At 44.1% G+C, this 19315-nt stretch overlaps 1 protein-coding gene across 3 annotated transcripts in view; it reads right to left on the reverse strand.

Moving 5' to 3' along the window:
* Cramp1 (cramped chromatin regulator homolog 1) overlaps positions 1 to 19315 on the reverse strand; it is a 51505-nt gene that overhangs the window by 22105 nt on the left and 10085 nt on the right. For all 3 annotated transcript variants that reach the window (XM_021149887.2, XM_021149886.2, XM_029471204.1), the window contains exons 3-6: positions 16868 to 17061; positions 10927 to 11080; positions 7957 to 8040; positions 5603 to 5651 (exon numbers count right to left, since the gene is read on the reverse strand). In XM_021149887.2, coding sequence (XP_021005546.1) covers positions 5603 to 5651; positions 7957 to 8040; positions 10927 to 11080; positions 16868 to 17061 — 481 coding nt within the window. The remainder of the gene's footprint in view (positions 1 to 5602; positions 5652 to 7956; positions 8041 to 10926; positions 11081 to 16867; positions 17062 to 19315) is intronic.

Consider the following 19315-nt stretch of genomic DNA (forward strand, 5'->3'; position numbering starts at 1 on the left):
GGCTTGAACCCATTTTTTTGGGGGGTGGGGCTGATCTACCATCAGCTATCAGCTGTGAGCATGTTAGTTATGAGAACAGCTTCTATTTTTACTATTTAATGTCTAAGAAGTATACAGGAAAGGTGACCAACAATGACAGCCTATACATGAGGTGATTCTAAAGGTGTAGAAGAAATTATATATTCATACTAGTACAAATTCCCATTTGTATCTAAATACTTATTCGTGTAAATTTCCTAAGGGGAGGAAGTTTTAATTGAGAGGAGGGGTTGGTGACTTTACATGTTTATACTATCTGAAAAAAAAATTCTTTCAGAATGTATTTATACTACATCTAATCTAGTAAGTTTTAAAATGTTCTAAAATAATGCTGCTTAAATCTGGAGCTAAGAATCTGAACTCCAGCTTTGAGCAGAATGAGCACAGGAAAGGCTCTGCTCACACAACAGTGCTTGACTAAAGAGCAACTCAAATGGATACATGCAAAATAGAAGCAGCGGGCAGAGGGCTAACGTCAGGAGAGAAGAACCATATACACACTCCTAAGGGCAAAGCCACGCCCACTATCCTGAAAAGGACTGTGCCTTGAATTTTAGCATTATGATGTTTCAGAACCTTGCACAGTTACAGCTTTCGGCAAGTGCTCATGACAGCTCCAACAGTGAAGTGCCATGAGAGGTGGACACAATCGTACAACACAGAAAGCTCAGTAACCCACGTCACGGCAGCCACACTCCATCTACTCATTCTCCTCCTGACATCTATTTAGGGATCCGCATCGCCTTTCCTACCCAGCCACACCTAACCCAGGCTGCTCACTCTTAACTGTGCCTGCTGACTCATCTGCCAGTCACTCCCCCATCTACTGCCGACTGGCGCTTTCTTGCACCATCCACACACCTGCCCGTTCATTCATTCATTCATTCATTCATCTATGTGCACGTCTACCCACCACTCAGCCAGCCAGTCTTCTACCCACTCAACTGTCCTCATGCACTCACCCACTCAAGAACCAACCTCTGTATGCAAGACACCAAAGTGCAAAGCTAAGAATAAGAAAGCCTCATTAAAGGGGCAGGAAGAGCCCAGACTGGCTGCCACTCCTTACCCACTTTCCATCTGAAGGGAATAAGTCTCTAAGCAAGCGCACATTCTAGTAACTCAAAATTACCGAACTGCCTTACTCCAGGCAAACAGTGAGGAAGTGACACAGCGGGGAACCAGAAAGATTATTCTAAAGAGCAGGTAATAAAGCATGGACGAGCCATTTTTTCAACAATTTCCTTCAACAAAAAGCTCAAGGAAATGAGTTTTAAATACAGAGAAAGAGAGAGAGAGACAGAGAGAGAGAGAGAGAACCTGACTTAACAACATCAAAACATGTTCAATGTCATTGTTCATCAGGGAAGTGCAACTCAAAACAATTGCATACCAAATCGGACACCTTTGAAGTCCTTGAGCACACGGGAGGGCCTGGGCCAGGTTGTGCAAGACAGTTTCTTGCAAAGACAGACACTTGTCCATATCTCCTCTTAGGGGATGCCCAGGTAAAATGAAAACCAATACTCATAGCCAGGCAGTAGTGGTGTATGCCTTTCATCCCGGCACTGGGGAGGCAGAGGTGGGTGGAACCTGAGAGTCTCCTGTGCACACTTCTCAAAGAAAGAGGCCAACCTCATAGGTTAGTGGTGGTTCCAAATAAAAGACTGACCCAAGGCAGGCATATGGGCTACACGTGTTCTACCATCACGTTGTTAAACTCACAGAGCTGTGAATGGTAGAGGCCAATCTAAACAGGCTGTGTACAGGTTGACTCCAACCAGATAATGCTCAGCGGAAAGCAGGTCTCTGAAACAATAAAGGCTTTGGGATTTCCCAAAGGGACCAGGAGAGGAAGAGACAGACAGCAGACAGGGGATTTTCAGGACAGAGAAAGTGCTCTTAATAAGACTGCAGTGGTAGGGAGGAAAATACTTCACCGTCCAACCTTATGAATGTCTGACACCAGGGTCCCTAAACTAAAACAGACAAATTATGACCAAGCATCAGCAGATATATCATAAACCCAAGATCCTCCTGCCTCAGATTCCTGGAACTGGGACCTAAGGAACAGGCTACTAGGTTCAATTTGTAACAACGCTGTTTTTGATGTACTAAGAAAATCCAAGGCAGGATCTTCCATCTTTTTACACAATTTTCTTATAAACCTTCTAAAACCTGTTCAAAAATTAAAATCAATGCAAAAGCTATTTAAGTCAATAAAAATTATAAATTCCAAAATATCAAACTCATATAACTAAATGCCAAAAGTAAAAATATGTAAAATATTAAAATACCAAATAAGGGGCTGGAAAGACAGCTTGGTGATTGAAAGCATTGGTTCTTGCAGAAGACCCAGGTTTGATTCCCAGAACCTATAATGTGATTCACAACTATCTGTAATATATCTGAGGGAATATAGTACCCTCTTCAGACCTCTGCAGGCACCAGGGTATACACATGCAAGTATGTACGCAAACATAAAATCATAACATACAGCACAAAACTTAAAAGAAAAACCACAAACAAAGCACTAACTGCCAGCCCTAAATTGCACCCTTAAATAACTCTTCACAGGAGCAAAAGAATGGTTTACCCAGCAAGAGGAGCTTTCCTGATTTGTGTCCTCTAGCTTCCCGAAATACCTAAAGACCACTGAAGTCCTGTGCATGCCCCAACCCATCAGATTCCACCCCCACCTCGCCTCTCTGCAGCCGCCACAGTCAGTCCAGTTGCTTCCTTTGCGCCTTCTGTGCCCTTCGCCTACATGGCAGCACCTAGAAAGCCGTCCGTCTGTGTGTGTTTAAGGTAGGAACCCTTCCTGTTACTTACCCACAGCTATCACTTCAATGTAATGTTCTACAGATGCACACATGCACATGGGCACTGGGAAAGGGCTGTTAAGTCATCAGGAGAGCCAGATAAGGTGCCTATCAAGTAAGAGTGGATGGAAGATGCCCACCAGTTTCCCACGAGTACTCTGAATTTCTTGGGTCTTACCTAGGACGCGGGCCTAGCTTCTCCTTGTTACAAGCTACAACCTGCGCTGACACGCACACTCGCCCAGTGACACCCACAAGCCCTACAGCATCTACTCCAGCTATCCCAGGTAGGTGCTGTGGTAGGGCCAGGTAATCTCATCAATAGTTGCCTTGCTTAAAAAAATACAAAAAATAAAAATCACCAATCGGGGTGGCTATCTGCCCAGCAAAGCAGCCACACAAGGAACACAAGATCCAGGAATACTCTTAGGCTCCAGTGCCATCATCATTTCCCATATGATTCTCAAAGAACCAGGGCCGCATGTGTAAGCAACACCAAAACCTGTGCCTGACTCAGTGCAGTTCAACAGAGGTACACCATCCACCTGTCCACGCGTATCAAGAAATTTCACACTAAGATGTATGCAAGTTCAAGGGAAGATCTGTCTGCCAGATCAAATCACAGTGGCCCTGCCCCTCAGGGACACTTCTACCTACTGATAAGGTCATAACAATGGTGATCACTTCAGCCTTCCCCAGAAAAGGTCCTGACAGACTTATAAAAAAAAAAAGAAAAGGAAAAAAAAAAAAGGAGGTGCAAAAGGAAACGAAGACTGGACGCTGACAATCAAATGGGGACACAAAGCAAGTCAATCCCACCTAACAAGGCCCCAACAAACACAGCTGGTACTCCATTTTCTGATGGCCTCTGACTGTATCTGAGACAAGCTATATTCAGGAATGTAATTGGTATTTAAGGCCACCCAACAGTTTTGGCAGACACAGTGCTCTAACACAGTGAATCAATCTGATCAGGCCTGGGTTGTTATGAAAATAAAGGTTTACAAATACAGTCCCAGTGAGAACACAGGAAGGGTTCACCTAGCTGAACCCTAGGTCCTCACTCCAACATGCATAAAGTCATCTAAACACCAAAGTTCAGGCCTATGAGAGAGAAGCAAGAGAACAGTACTAGGTATTTGGGAAGGCTATATCTCAAAAGATATAAAAACTGTTACGTCCACAGTAGCTAGAAGAGTCTGAATGACAAAGCAGACCAAATGTTCAAGGGTCAGGGATTGGCCTGGGGGATTGAGACAAGGAATGAGAAAGAGGACACAGCAGCTTTCATCAAGGGCCCTAAACAAAACAAAACAAAAAGAAGTTCTCCACAAAATGCCTAACAGGAAGTGGCAGAAATGGGTCTTGCAATGTAGCAGAGCATCATCAACAGCAGCATCAGTAGCAGTGTGACTCCCCAGGACAGAGGGTAGTCATGATGAGACAGAGGACAGAGGTATAACTAAGCATTCAACCTTTAGACAAGTGAAGGTGCAGAGTAAGACACTCAGCAAGACTGGAACTTCCAGGCAATGAAGTTTATATCCAAGGTATGGACAAGAAGGCCGATCTCTACCAGGAAAATTGACAGAAGTCTTTGGAGCCACAAGAAAAGGTTTAGCAGAGAAAGATATGTTTTGGGGAAGCCAAGAGGCACCAAAAGGTAGGTATGGAACTGGAGAGAAGCTCAGGACAACAATATCTTACCGACTTATTACCAACTCCAGAGACAGGCAGATCACAAGAGAATTGCTGAGGATTAAAATTCTAACTATGCCATCCAAGCCTGCTGATGCAGAGTGGCAGTCCATGAAGAAAACCTAAGGACAAGGCAGGATGCTATCTCCACTCTCAACCATATTGCAGATAGTGTCTTTGGAACAGAAAAGGTCAAAAACAATAGGCTAAAAAGACCCAGAGGTCAGGGTCAGATTAAGTGTTAAAAGGCAAGAAAGGATATCTGCAGCAGCTCAGGAGCCAACACATCGAAGTACTAAGGCAAGAGAAAGAGAGCCCTAGGCCATCCGTGCACAGGCAAGGGCAGGCACAGGGAAGGAACATCTGTGGGAACAAAAACATATGCCAAAGAGGACAGTGAGAAGTCTTAATTCTGTGGAGGGCTGGTTAGAGGCTGAGCGGATGAAACACCTGCCTCATGTCCTTAACAGTCTTTATAATTAGCGTTGACACAACCAAGGGTCACCTGAAAGAGACCAGAACTGAAGAACTGCTGAGATCAGACTGGCCAGTGGCTTTATCTGTGAGTGACTTTTCACTGATGATTGATGTGGGAAGACCCAGCCCACTGTGGGCAGAGTCATTCCTTAGCAGGTAGGTTTGGTCTGTATAAAAGAAGTGGCTGAGCAAAAACTAGTGAGCAAGCCAGTAAGCAGTGTTCCTCCATGGTTTCTGCTTCAGGTTCAGCCCTGACTTAAGGTGTAAGCCAAATCAACACTCTCTTCCCCTAAATGGCTTTTGGTCAAACTGCCTATCAGCAACAAAAAGGAAATTAGATCACTGCACAGCCTGATGGCCCAAGTTCAATCTGGGAACACTCCAGTAGAAATAACTGCTCAAAGTTTTCCACTGACCTCCACACAACCACCAGAACCCACATGCCAGTTCTCATCTATAACATGCTCAAGAATAAAAGTGAAAAGAAAATGAAGGAAACCCAGCACTCATTTCAACTTCCATGGGTCAGTGAATGAATACAAGTATATACTGTAATTTGTACTTACCCAACCTGAATGAGTTCATTCAACTTTGTTGCATTCTTGTCATCCATACCTTTAAATGTATAGAAAAATAAATGAGGCCATGGGGTAGTTAGATGCAAACAATCACAAATTCCCATATTATGGCTTCCACACAGACTCCAGACCTTGCTAATTAATGTTCTATAACTTAATGATCCATATCTGCAGCAAAGTTGACCAGTACCTTGCCTCACCCACACAGCCTCTCCCTAACGATTTCTTAAGGGTCCAATATGCTCTGCGCTCAGGTAGCTCTTCTTACAGGAACTGTCCCTGACCTTCTGAGACTGCTGAACCATGGCTCAGCTCCCATAGTGCCTGGTGCTCATAACTGCTTCCTCCAGACATCTCACTGGGCCCTGGGCCTTCTTTCCTTGCTGACTGTGAACTCTCAGGTACATAGTTTAAAAACCAGGGCCTGCTAAATGATGGCTCCCATGCCCTAGTTGTGTGCTCAGCACTGTCCTCAAGGCATCTGTGCAGGAAAGTAGGAATTAAAAAGCTAACACAAGAACCTAGGCAGCGACACTGGGATATGAGCTATAAAATTCCTCAACAGTACTGAGTAACTTGGGAATTAAGGGACCACAATCACTAGTCAGGCAGAGAATCAAGACAGGAATGAATTATAAAAGCAGCCAGAGACATACTATACCTATGAAGGACTTAAAGGACTTTTTTTTTTTTTTGATAATCTTTTTTTTAATTAGATATTTTCTTCACTTACATTTCAAATGCTAGTCCCACTTAAAGGACTTTTTATCATAGACAGTACAGGACTGAAACTAGAGAAAAGCTATAAACATGATTAAAGAAAAAGGAAGGAAGGAAGGAAGGAAGGAAGGAAGGAAGGAAGGAAAGAAGGAAGGAAGGGAGGAAAGAAAGAAGGAAGGGAGGGAGGGAGGGAGGAAAACAGACTTCAGCTTGGTGGCATATGCTTTAATCTCAGTACTCAGGAGGCAGAGACAGGCAGATCACTGAGTTCAAGGCCAGCCTGGTCCTCAAATCAAGTTCCAGGACAGCCAGGGCTCACAGAGAAACCCTGTCTCAAGAAACCAGGAAGAATGAAAACAAAATGAAGCTGTCAGATGAACAGTAAGGAAAAGGAGCCAATGCAGGTACAACTGCACCAAGCAAAGGAAAGGAAAGGAAACCCTGAACTTGCAGGGAAGGGCCCAGGTAGAATAGACCTTCAGGAAAGCAGGAAGAACACTAGGAAGGGCAAATGTAGACATAGGCCTGCAAGAGCAGGCACATCATGGCGCTTATATGGACACTAACCAACCTCTCCAAGTACTACTACAAACACATGAAAAAAATGTATACAACGCTGTTTAAGCCTCGTGTGATCAGGGGGACTGGAGCTCAGATATGCAGGAGGAAATGGGTTGCTGAAAAGTGAAGGTAAGGCAGGAACAAGGCCCTACAGTCCTGTGTCTAGCAGGTTGTACAGAGAGAGGCCTACGGGTGGCATCCAAGTGGAGGAAGTCAAACAAAATCAAACAGGACCTAATGAAACATATCCAGGAAAAAACAAGAGAAGGGAGGAAGGGAAGGGCAAATGTCAGAATTCCTGGATATCACAACTAGCAGATGCCTGTGCTGGGCCCACTGGCTGAGATAAGGACAAATAGCCTGGAGGTGTAGTTAGGCTATGGCCTATGGAGGTCCAGTTAAGAACTGATGCTCCATCATATAGTGGCTTAGATAGGCAGTCATGGCAGCAAAAAGCAATGCAACCACTTTATATACAGAAGAGTTTGCACAAAGAGCAGTAGTACTGGGCAAGGACTTGTCCATTACTTGGGGATATTCTAAAGACTCTGAATGTAGGCAGGAAGTAGCAGGGTACTGCACCCTTTGATAGCTTTAAAATGACTCAGTACAATTATAACAGGCAGTGTGTACTCCAGGTCACAGGGTTGAGGTCTTAGGGGGTGGTATGAAGATTTACAGTCAAATGGAAGTGAGAAAACAGTGCACCTGTGTGTGAAAGACATAAACAAACACTAGTAAATGGGAGGTCAGGTGAAGACACGGTCATTAGATCTTCTTCAACTATTTTGTTGTCAAAAAAATTGCAAGATAAAAGTTGGATCCCAGCCGGGCGTAGTGGCGCACACCTTCAATCCCAGCACTCAGGAGGCAGAGGCAGGCGGATTTCTGAGTTCGAGGNCAGCCAGGGCTACACAGAGAAACCCTGTCTCGGAAAAACAAAAACAAAAACAAAAACAAAAAATAAAAACAAAAAAGGTTGGATCCGTGCGCACTAAACAGATCAGTGGTGAGCAGGACACCGTTGCACCAGGATGACCCCAGACAGCAGCAGTACTCACAACCCCCAATCTTCTTGCGTAGCTCGCCATAGCAGATGAGACCATAGAGTTCCTGGGATGATTTCTTCAGCCCCCGAGAGAACACTGGAAGAAAAGAGGATGGATGTTACGCAGGAGGGACAGAGACTTGACAGGGTACATACAGTCTGCTTGTATAAGAGCATAGAAGAAGCTGGGACTTCTATGTGGCTCACAGCACGTTGGGCATGTAGTTACTCATCTCCCTGAGGTTCCCACAGATGGGAAAGCCAGTTGTAAAGGCAGGACAGTGTCAAGGTGCCTGGCAGAGACTACTGCTTCTAGCACAGAAGCAAGTGGCTGGCCCCTGGCTGTGCGTGTCCAATGATGAGTCATCAGAACCTTGGGAGAGCCAGAATCGCAATATGAAGGCCCCATCATGTGTGGTGACTGTATAGTCCACAGGCAGAGAAAGGTAAGAGGGAAGTTGGGTGGTCACACAGGGAAGCACAAGAGTACAGTTGGTGTGATCCTGTAATGTGTTGAAGCCTCTATTTCTCACCCCTGAGGGGATAGCGCTAAAAGAAATGATGCTACCAGGACCCTGAAGGATGTGGGGTCAGGAGGTGTGTCTGCAGAGAAAGGAACAGAAAAGAAACATCGCTTTAATATATGCTTTGCAATACTGACCCATGAAAAAAGTCCCAGACTTAGCAGACCCTGAGAAGGAACATGTAAGTCTCAGGGCCATGGGTACACCTGAGTTTGTCCCATCCACAATGCCTGAAGGTAAAGCTTGATGAACAAGTCAGACACATCCAATCATCATACTGGACATAACTTGATCCACAACAGTCTTTAAATCCTAAGTGATGGGTCATCATCTCACTGAGGGAGACTTCTCAAGAGCATCTGGAGTGTACCCACATGAAGCCTTGGAATGACTTTCAGAACTTACTGTGAGCTCCAACAAGGAAATGTAAAACAATGAAAAGAAAAGAAAAGAAAAGAAAAGAAAAGAAAAGAAAAGAAAAGAAAAGAAAAGAAAAGAAAAGAAAAGAAAAGAAAAGGAAAGGAAAGGAAAGAAAAGAAAAGGAAAGGAAAGAAAAGGAAAGGAAAGAAAAGAAAAGGAACCAGTGCACCTGGACGGCACAGACTATGTTTCACTATACTATGATGTGGATGGATACAGCCTCAGATCTCAGGGACTGGAGTGGGGCTGAGACATGCAAATGAATCAGTGATAGGGCACACAGCAGTGGTGGGAACAATAGAAAAACATGGAGGGGTTGACTTCAAGTCTGCAGAAAGAGCTTATGCTGATGAGCCTATGAATTATGGAAGCTAACAAACAGGTACCCAGAGATCAACTGAGAGATGGCCCCCCAAGCCCCAAGCTGTGGCGACTGACAATTTAACCCCAGGGGCCTCTAGAAATAGACAAGAGAGGGAAGGGTGTGTGATCCCACAGAATCTGTTCCTCTGTAAGGGGGTGGGGAGATGAGGCATCGTTTTTTAAAACTACAGTATCATGATGCATATCATGGCCAAAACAGCATGACCTGGCAAAGAGACCACCACAAGAAAGGTGAGGATCAGGGGTGCCAAAGGCCACCAGGAAGGCACAGGTAGAGGTCAGAAGGAAGAATGTGGCCACAGCTATATGCCAGTGATTCTTATGTCAGAAACTTACTATCTAGAAAATTGAGATTATTAGAAGAAAAACATCTACAGAACAAGCCCACTATAGAAACTGCAGGAATTCAAGGCAGGATGGGGCCGAGCAGGCTGGAACCAACTGAGTGCAGGGAGAGAATCCAGAATCATGGAAGGAAGAGGAAGCTAGGTTTACAGCAAAGAACAGTTGATTAGATTATGAATTAAAGAGGTGCTGTCACTGAGAAAGTGGCCAATAATCAAGGGTGCTTTTAGCGAGAAACTAGACTACCATTTGGAGACAATCTAGCCACCTCTATGAAGATGAACTGGACTGTGTAAATCCTGACTATAACACAGATTACCAGAATACTGGCAGAGCCAGCATCCACCCAAGCACAGCAGCAACATTCAGGCTTTCTTGTGCACCCAGAATTCAGTTTATCTCAGTGCCCAAACTCATAAGGGACCCAGAATCTTCTCTCGTGAGGCAGTTTTCTCCCAGGTAAAAATCTTCCCCTACCTTGTTGGGAAACTTTAAGACACAGAATGTCAAGAGAACGTAGACAACCAGAGTGTCTGGGACAGCATGCTTGCAACAGGATGTTCTAGGGGGAGGTAAAATACTTCCTGCAGGGAAGCTCCATTAAGAAAGGAAGTAAACAACTCAAAATAGCTCTAGCACATACCTGAAATTGACCAGATTTCCTAGGCCAGACTCCTTCTGCAAGAGTATATAAGTAAGCAGTACAGACTAAGAGCGACTCTCCGACAAGTCAAACTATAAAGAAAACAAGAAGCAGAGACCACAGAGCCACCACAGAAGAACAGTTTCCAATCTGCTGAGCTCACTGCAGGACATGCAGTGTGCATTAGATTCCTGTTCTGCTGAGCTGTTACACCTACTGGATGGGCTTGGGTGACAAAGCTTTGAGTCATTTCTGCTTCTGTAAGTAACCCTTCACTCAAATTCCTGTAAGTAGCCCACCAAAACAGCATTGGCCCACCAAACTGGAGTTCGGTGGTATTGGTGCTTTGGTCTGGTCTGTCATGGGCTCCGTCCCTCTCTAGGGCAAGTAGATGTTTGTGTGTTATGCCTCCCAAGAAATGTTACCCAACATACATATACTCAAAGACACTGAAACACAGAAAGCACAGCTCAAACAATAATAAGGTTCCTTACACAGATGGGGCAGCTTCCTCACAATTAAATTTAACCAATAGGTTCTGGACATGCCCCCAACCAAAGCACTAGGATACAAATCCTACAGTAAGCAGCCAGATGAATACAGGGTCACATAGAGTGGGCAATGGCAACTTTGCCTAGTGGTCTTCCAGGGTCTCTGTAACACTCACCATTGTCAAAGTCAATGTATTTGGTAATCTTGTGCCAGGTGCGGTAGTAAAAATGCCGGACCTGCTCTTTGTTCTTCACCATGCTTGCAGGCTTGCCCTTCTTCTTGTACTTTAGAGCAATGTTGTTCTGAATGGCTTCAAAGTCTTTTCCATGCTAGAAAACAAAGTCCATAATAAAAGCATAGCAGTTAAGATAAAACAAATTTTTGGTATCATGTAAGCATCATCAAAGTCAAACGGGACCAGCTACACAAAGCATAAAACAAACTAAGCTTGGAAGCAGAAAAGCAGAGACTTATCCTTGGAACAAGCACTTATGGGTGGCCCTTAGGGGGCCATGAGGGATACTTACAGGAGGAGTCCATAGCAGAGAGCTCAGGCTCTTACCATCTTACAGTAAAAGAAGGGTCGCTCTTCAAAACTACCTGCTGATTAGATCACAGAAAGTGTGATCAAAGAGAAGCGGCACACACACACCCTTGGGAAGAGAACCAAACAGAAGCATTCTGAACGTATCTAAGGACCAACCCTTTCTAGAAGACCTCCTGCAAAATCTGGGTGTGGTTGGGATTTGAGGATGGAGCATGTGTTCCTGTGTTGATAACAGAGAACCAGCTGTTTGCTGGTCTCAAAAAAGAGAGCTAGTTAGATGTGCTGAAAGCACCCTGTGCCAGTAGCACCTCAGAGCCCCAATATAACTTCTTTCTTTCATTTATTCATAGTTTTTCAAGACAGAGTTTCTTGTGTAGCCCTGGCTGTCCTGGAACTTACTCTATAAACCAGGCTGGCATCCCATGCTGGGATTAAAGGCATGCGCCACCATACCTGTCTATTTATTTTAATAGAGAAGTCTAGTGTTCTGCAAAAATGGCTAATTCCAGGGCTGCGAGGTGTTTGTCAGATAAGCATGGAATAATCAGAGTTGCCCAAAATGAGACCTTATACAAATTGGTTTCAATCTGTACCCAAATCATGGAGGCATAAATTAATGATGCAAGTGGATTATGATCCACATAATACAGTAGCCTTCATGAGCCCACATGTACGTAACGAAACACTAGGGAGAGAAGGAAAAATTTCTCTAAAAGGGATCTGTAATCCTCAGACATAGAGCAATGGAAAGAAGACAGTCACTAGACATATCCCACGATGACTGCTGGGCAGCAGGCAGGTTGTTTAAACTAATGTAAGAAAGAATGACGGCAAAGGTGCTATTTGCTGTCTCAATATGCAGAAAAACCTGGAAAGCACCACCCGAAAACAGTGGTCCAGACCTATCACTGCCAGGGAAAATTTTCTGTATATGTATATGTATATGTATATGTATATGTATATGTATATGTATATGTATATGTATGAGTGCATCTGAGTGCACATACCACAGGACAAATGTGGAGATCAGATTCGTCTTGTGGACATCAGTCGTCGTCTTCTGCTGGGTGGGTCCTGGAGATCCAGGTCAGGCTTGATGACAAAAATCTCTACGTGCTGAGCTACCTCACTGGCCTCTTAAAACATTTTTTTTTTTTAAATTGTTTTTCGAGACAGGGTTTCTCTGTATAGCCCTGGCTGTCCTGGAACTCACTTTGTAGACCAGGCTGGCCTCGAACTCAGAAATCCGCCTGCCTCTGCCTCCCGATTGCTGGGACTAAAGGCGTGCGCCACCACACCCGGCTCATAACATTTTTAAATTGTTTCAAAATGAAAGTTAAGTTATTTTAATTTAAAACTTATCCACGGCTTTAAAATACTTAACAAGAAGCAGAAACTCAAGGCTAAGCCAGGTGGATGGGGAGATAGAGGTCAGCCTAGGGACAAACTGAGACCAAGTCTCATATAAAGGAGAAACCACACCAGCTAATCATGGAAAGGTACAGCTGGGTCTTTTGTTTCTCTGTCTGACTGGGTAGCTATCTCCTCAGCAGCTGTTAATGTCAACAGAAACAGAGACAAGCTCCCTGCTGTGAGGCCTGACTCCCTCATTTATGACTCCTTAACCTGTATTCTCAAACTATATGGTCTGTGGGATGTTAAGTATGTGTCCTACAGTCAACCTGCATTTCTAGAACCACAGGTGTCCTAAACTTCATTACAGATATGATAAGTGGGTCAAGAACAACAAAAATTGGGCAAAGCTGGAAGAGAAAGACTCAACATCTAGGTGATGAAAACTCACAGTATTTACACAGCAAAAAGCCAGAGATATCCCTGAGGCGTGTGCATGCACAGGAGATGGGTAGGGTACTTTGAGATGCACATCAGGGACAAGGCTTTCAAGGCAGTTCTCAATGCAGTGAATTACAACAGTATGGCTAAAGAATAATGCTTTTCAAAGAATGACCATACAGGTGGAAAGCAAATAAAATAGAAACACAGTTGTAAGTTTTATATTATACAGAAACACCACTGAAACCAAGAGAAAGGACTTAGCCAAGGTCTAAGGTGCCATCTATTCAGGGCACATCCACCTGGCCACCTTGGCTCTCTTCTAGCAGTGGGACTAGAACTCACTACTAGCACGGGGTGAGGTCTAGATAGGCTATCACCTGAAAAATCAAATCTGAGGTCAGGCCCAAAACTGTGCTCAGCAGAGCTGGAGATGTGGCTTTTTGTTTTTTTTTTTTTTTTTTTGGTGTTTCGAGACAGGGTTTCTCTGTATAGCCCTGGCTGTCCTGGAACTCACTCTCTAGACCAGGCTGGCCTCGAACTCAGAAATCCGCCTGCCTCTGCCTTCCAAGTGCTGGGATTAAAGGCATGCATCACCATGCCCAGCAGATGCAGGTATCTTAAGCAAGAAAGAAGAGACAGACTGGGGCATGGGACAAAGACTGCTGCATAATCTCTGCATCTGGCTAGTCGTCTGCACCCTGTGGGCCAGGAGTGTTGCTGTGAGCTTTCCAATGGTGGTAAAGAAGTCAGACTAGGTTCTGTGAGCACATGCAAATCTCTTTAGTGGGAGAACACCAAGCCCAATATGCACAAAGGTTTTATTCCCACCATCCTTATGCATACTCACATATGCCTGTGCATGCGGACATGTGCGCCCACACAAATATGTTGATAAATATTACAGAAACAATTCTCAGGGCAGAGAATTACAGGTAGAATGCTTAGCTACCACTAATCCCATTGCTGGAGATTTCAGCTGCCCACATCCACCCAACATTGGTTAAATGGATGCCAAGGCCTCATCAGGGTCTTTCAGTCAGACTCCCTCCAACTGAGGTGTGAATCCCCCACACTCTTCCTCTGGTTATTTTTTTGTCAATTTGATCCCAACTACAGTCATCTGAGAAGGGGGACCCTCAAATGAGAAATGACCTCTATTACATTGGCCTGTGGTCTTGACTGTTGCGCATTTTCTTGAGAAATAATTGGCATGGAAGGGCCCAGTCTACCATAGGCAGTGCCACCCAAACATACCGTCCTGAGCTGTATAAAAAGAAAGTTAGCTGAGCAAGCCGTGGGAAGTAAGCCAGTAAGTAGCATTCCTCTATGGTTTCTGCTTCCAGCTTCCTGCCTGAGTCCCTGTCCTGGCTTCGAAGCCTCCATGATAGTTTGTGACCTGGCAATTGTAAGATGAAATAAATCCTTTCCACTCCAGTTGGTTTTGATCATGGTGTTTACTAGAGCGATAGCAACCAGACTACAGTAACTCTTCCCCTCTCTTCCCCTCTGTGTATAAAATCACAGAAAGCATTAATGCATTAATACATTATTACTAATCAAGGATTTAGGACATCTAAAAACACATGCCTGATTGGTAGGAAAGGAAACAAGGCTAGCCCAACTGGAGAAGAATGGCAGAGGATGGTCTTCACAAGAAAGCCTCTTCCTACAGCTCCCTTACAGCAGCTGGAGAGCCAGACCACCTTGCAGGGCTCAGTCTCCAGAAAGAAAGGAAAATACCATAGTATTTACACATTAGGATGAGATTCACTAACAGCTGCACACTCTTACAATCCAGCAGCAATCACAAGTCTATTATACCTGCCGACTTTAAAAAGAACAACTGGAAGATATCTATATTGATGGCGTCTTGCTTTATTAAAACTCTGAAAAGAAAAAGAGCCCTTCACATGTTTCCATGATTTTTGCAACTACCCTAACAAGTCTTACATGTACCTATTTTATTCTTTCTATGGATAACAAGGGTCAAGTCACACGAACATGTCAGGCACACTCCCCTGGGATGGGAGGAACTTAGACTATCACCCACACAAGGGAGGAATACCAGCCATAAGAATATAATAAAGAGGTTGGAGAGATGGCTCAGCAGTTAAGAGCACTGATTGCTCTTCCAAAGGTCCTGAGTTCAAATCCTAGCAACCACATGGTGGCTCACAACCATCTGTAATGAGATCTGATGCCCTCTTCTGGAGTGTCTGAAGACAGCTACAGTGTACTTACATAAAATAAATAAATAAATCTTAAAAAAAAAAGAATATAATAAAACCAAGTCTTCAGCCCATTAGAAGTGTCTGCCTTTCTAATCTTGAAGTGACTTAAATTCCTGGGCTTTATTCTTGTGTGGAGCTTGTCTTTCTGAGGATCGGCATGGTGTATCTATCATACCTGTGAATTAACCATTAAGAGGACAAGGCTCACTGATTAAGTCAACATGTCAAACAAGGCATCGGAAATGAGGAACTTGAACAAAAATGTTCATTACAGTGCTATTCACAATAACAGAGTCTGCAAGTAATTAAAACAAAATGAAAACAAAAACAAGAATGGGTCATAGGCTGGGGAAATCAGGCTGGTAGTAAATTCCTTGTTGAGCATGCATAAGACCCTGGGGACAGATGGACACATGCAGACACACAGACACAGACACATGCACACACATGCACAAGGGACACTTCTACTGCAACCACCCAACTCTGTTACTGGCTCAACAATCAGTCCAAACAGCACATGAAGGAATGGGCACGGCTGTGCTCCAGTTAAATTTCTCCTTATATAAAACAGAAAAGATAGGTCCATCTGTCTACATACAAAGAAGCACACTTATAACCATTTTTCTTCTTCTTGTCTTAATGGTAAAAGGGCTCAGTGGTTAAGAGCATTGACTGGGCCAGGCGTGGCGGCGCACACCTTTAATCCCAGCACTCCGGAGGCAGAGGCAGGAGGATTTCTGAGTTCGAGGCCAGCCTGGTCTACAGAGTGAGTTCCAGGACAGCCAGGGCTACACAGAGAAACCCTGTCTTGAAAAACCAAAAACAAACAAAAAAAAGAGCATTGACTGTCTTTCCACAGGACTCAAGTCAATTCTCAGCACCGTCATGGCAGCTCCCCACCATCTGTAATTGTAGTTCCAGGGTATTTGGCATCTTCTGTCTGGAGGGTACTTCATGCATGTAGTATGAATACACCCACATACAAAATAAAAATAGGTTAAGTCTTTAAAAAATATAAGTAAGCACCTTGACAAACACATTTGATGTTAATGAAAGTATGTTCACAAATAAGTGCAAGGCTATGAAAAGCAAACATCACAGTGGAGGCAGCTGGCAGGGCACAGCCTCGTAAGTAGTGGATCTTCTGGGAAGTGGCTTTTCTAGACTGAGAGAACTTGACATTTGATTTCAAGTTGTAATATCTTCTGGGACTTAGCTGCTACTCTGGCTGACAGGGCCAGATATCTACATGTCCTTCTGCACTTGGGGACACTTTCCAAATCAGTCACTGTATAGCCAAGGGAAAGCCCTAGGGAGGGTCAGACTCCAGGCAAGAAGTATGCATGAAACATGATTGAGAGCCTTGGGAAAGAGCAATCATCCTAAAAGTCCCAGGAAGGAGATGACAACTGCCCTGGCACTTCTGAAATCCTTGAGAGAATCTGCCTAATTAACAGCAATGCAGCAAAGGGAACACAAGATAAACCATGAGAGCTCAGGAGGAAGACCCCTGGGGGTACTGATTCAAGTCTACAACTCACCTCATACAGTCCCTCAAAGAAGGTGTTCTTGTCCTCCGTGCTCCACGACTCCCACTGCCTTCGGACCTTCTTTCCTTCTTCCTTCTCAGGCCCTGAGGATCCTATGTTCCGGGAGGAGGAGCGGGAGCCTCCTGCAGGAGTGGCAGGGGTAACCCCAGACACGTTTCCAGAAGATGATGCACCACCGTCACTTCCTTGGAGAGAAAGGACTGTACAATAACTCGGTCAGAGAGCTGAGGGGTAGGAGCAGAGAAGACAGAGGGGCACCAAGTGCTCACTGCCACACCCAATTCTAACTTTTACAGGTGATGCCAGCACTCAAAAGCCACTGGGTCCTGATCAGAAGCCAGAGCTGATCAAATGATTCTAAGATGTCTGTACAGTGAGGAGAGAGCCTGTATAGTTTTAACAACACAGTGAATCTGGTATTTTGTCCATACTCAGAGTCTAATCCCTGCCCCTTCAGCAAAGCCACAAGTCACATTTCATGCTGATTCTTGCTCAAATGTGTTTGAAATATGCTTACCACATTTTAAAATAAACTGAATTTCAAGTAACAATCTACATAAATAGTGTTGGCATTTCAGAATATAGATCATTTAATGCTTAAAGTGCCATATAGTCTGAAGATCCCTTCTCTCTATTTTTTTCCTCTCCAGTAATAGAAATACGAACCCAGGGCCTTGCACATAGTAGGTGGACATTCTACCACTAAGCTTATCTCCATACCTAAAACCCTTCCCTTATCTTTCATCTGCTTTAACATCATCTCTGGGGTCCTAAAATACCACTACCCTTAAAAATTCTCCTGGAGTATCAGTCCCTGATTTTTAGCAACATCTTTCCAAATCTTTTGCCAACAGGGTAGCACAATAAAATGTGAGGGGCCCTAGAGACAAAAACAAAGTCAGAGACTAAGAATTTAAGCCCTAGCCTCGTGGTCTGCCAGTTGAGTTTCCTCTTGCTCTGGGGAACAGGGACTCACAGCACCTTAAAGTAACAAGCAATCTACAGAATGCCACGACAGTTTCCAAGCCTGGACAGTCCTATGAGTAGACAGATCACTAAAGTAAAAATTCTTTAAAAACAAACACCATACAACAGAATTTTGTTTTTGTTTTTTTAAGATATTTATTTATTTATTATTTGTTAGTAAGTACACTATAGCTGTCTTCAGATGCACCAAAAGAGGGCATCAGATCTCATTACAGATGGTTGTGAGCCACCATGTGGTTGCTGGGATTTGAACTCAGAACCTTCGGAAGAGCAGTCAGTGCTCTTACCCGCTGAGCCACCCCCGTTTTTGTTTTTTGTCAGAGTCTTGCTTTGAACTCATGGCAATCCTTCTGCTTCAGTCTCCCTAGTACTAGGTCCAGGCCTTTGTACTATACATGGATCAGCAAGTGTGAAACTGTTTTCCTACTGAGACCTGCAGCCCTTACAGCTGAGACTGAGCCTCTGGTCAGCTTGCTGAGCTTCTTCCTGCACAGCCTCGGTGCTGCTCCTCCCCTAGGGTCTCCCTTCACTGCAGGGTTTTCAAAGAAGCAGCTTTACGGAAGAGTGTAAAAGATGAAAAAGTTAAAAATTAGAAGCCTATTAACCCAAAAATACTTGAGAATACTTTCTCTGGTCATCTAGAGATTAGAACATGCATAAGGGCTACAAGCAGGGGCTGAGAGCAGAGACAGTAAAGACTGACAGTCCCTGCAGCAGCTTTGTCTGCCCTAGGTATATGCCGTAGTCTGTGTCACTACATGTAGTGACTGACGGTGATGGAAAGGTGTGAGAGCTTCCTTGGGATCTCAGTCTTGCCTCAGCCTGTCAATGTCCGATATGATATTCCTTACATGCTGAACAATGGCATCAAGCTGCTATATCTTGGCAGTGACAAGATCAAGAGGAGAAATAAATCATTCTTTATGGTACTATACAACTTAGCTTAGATAGCCTTTTATATTATTACTTTATTATCATTATCATTATTCTGTGTGTGCATGTTGTTGTCTATCTGTGAGTGTGGGAATGCATTAGAGTGCCCATGGGGGCCAGAAGAGGGCACCAGATTCCATGGAGCTGGACCTGCAGGTGGTTGTGAGCTACCTGATATGGGTGCTGGGACGGAATTCAGGTTCTCTGAATAAACTGTAAGAGATCTTAACTGCTAAGCTATTTCTCTAGCCACCTCTAGCCACAGATTATTAAATAGATATTCAGCTTAGCATAGTCTTCACCCTATTGTGAGTTTATTAGGAGGTAACCCCATCCTGAATCAAAGAGCAGCCATATTTGAATATTTGGAAACTCACACTCAGAAGTCAGAAAACTGCACATTCACACACATGGAAAACATTTTAGCCAGCTAGCTACATCAAATGGCCTCTAGTTTGTCATTTAGATGTATGTGGACTAACTTCAAGAGACAACACTATCAGACTTATAAAAATTGAT

Source organism: Mus caroli, chromosome 17 (assembly GCF_900094665.2).
Source record: "Mus caroli chromosome 17, CAROLI_EIJ_v1.1, whole genome shotgun sequence".
In the NCBI taxonomy this organism is placed as follows: domain Eukaryota; kingdom Metazoa; phylum Chordata; class Mammalia; order Rodentia; family Muridae; genus Mus; species Mus caroli.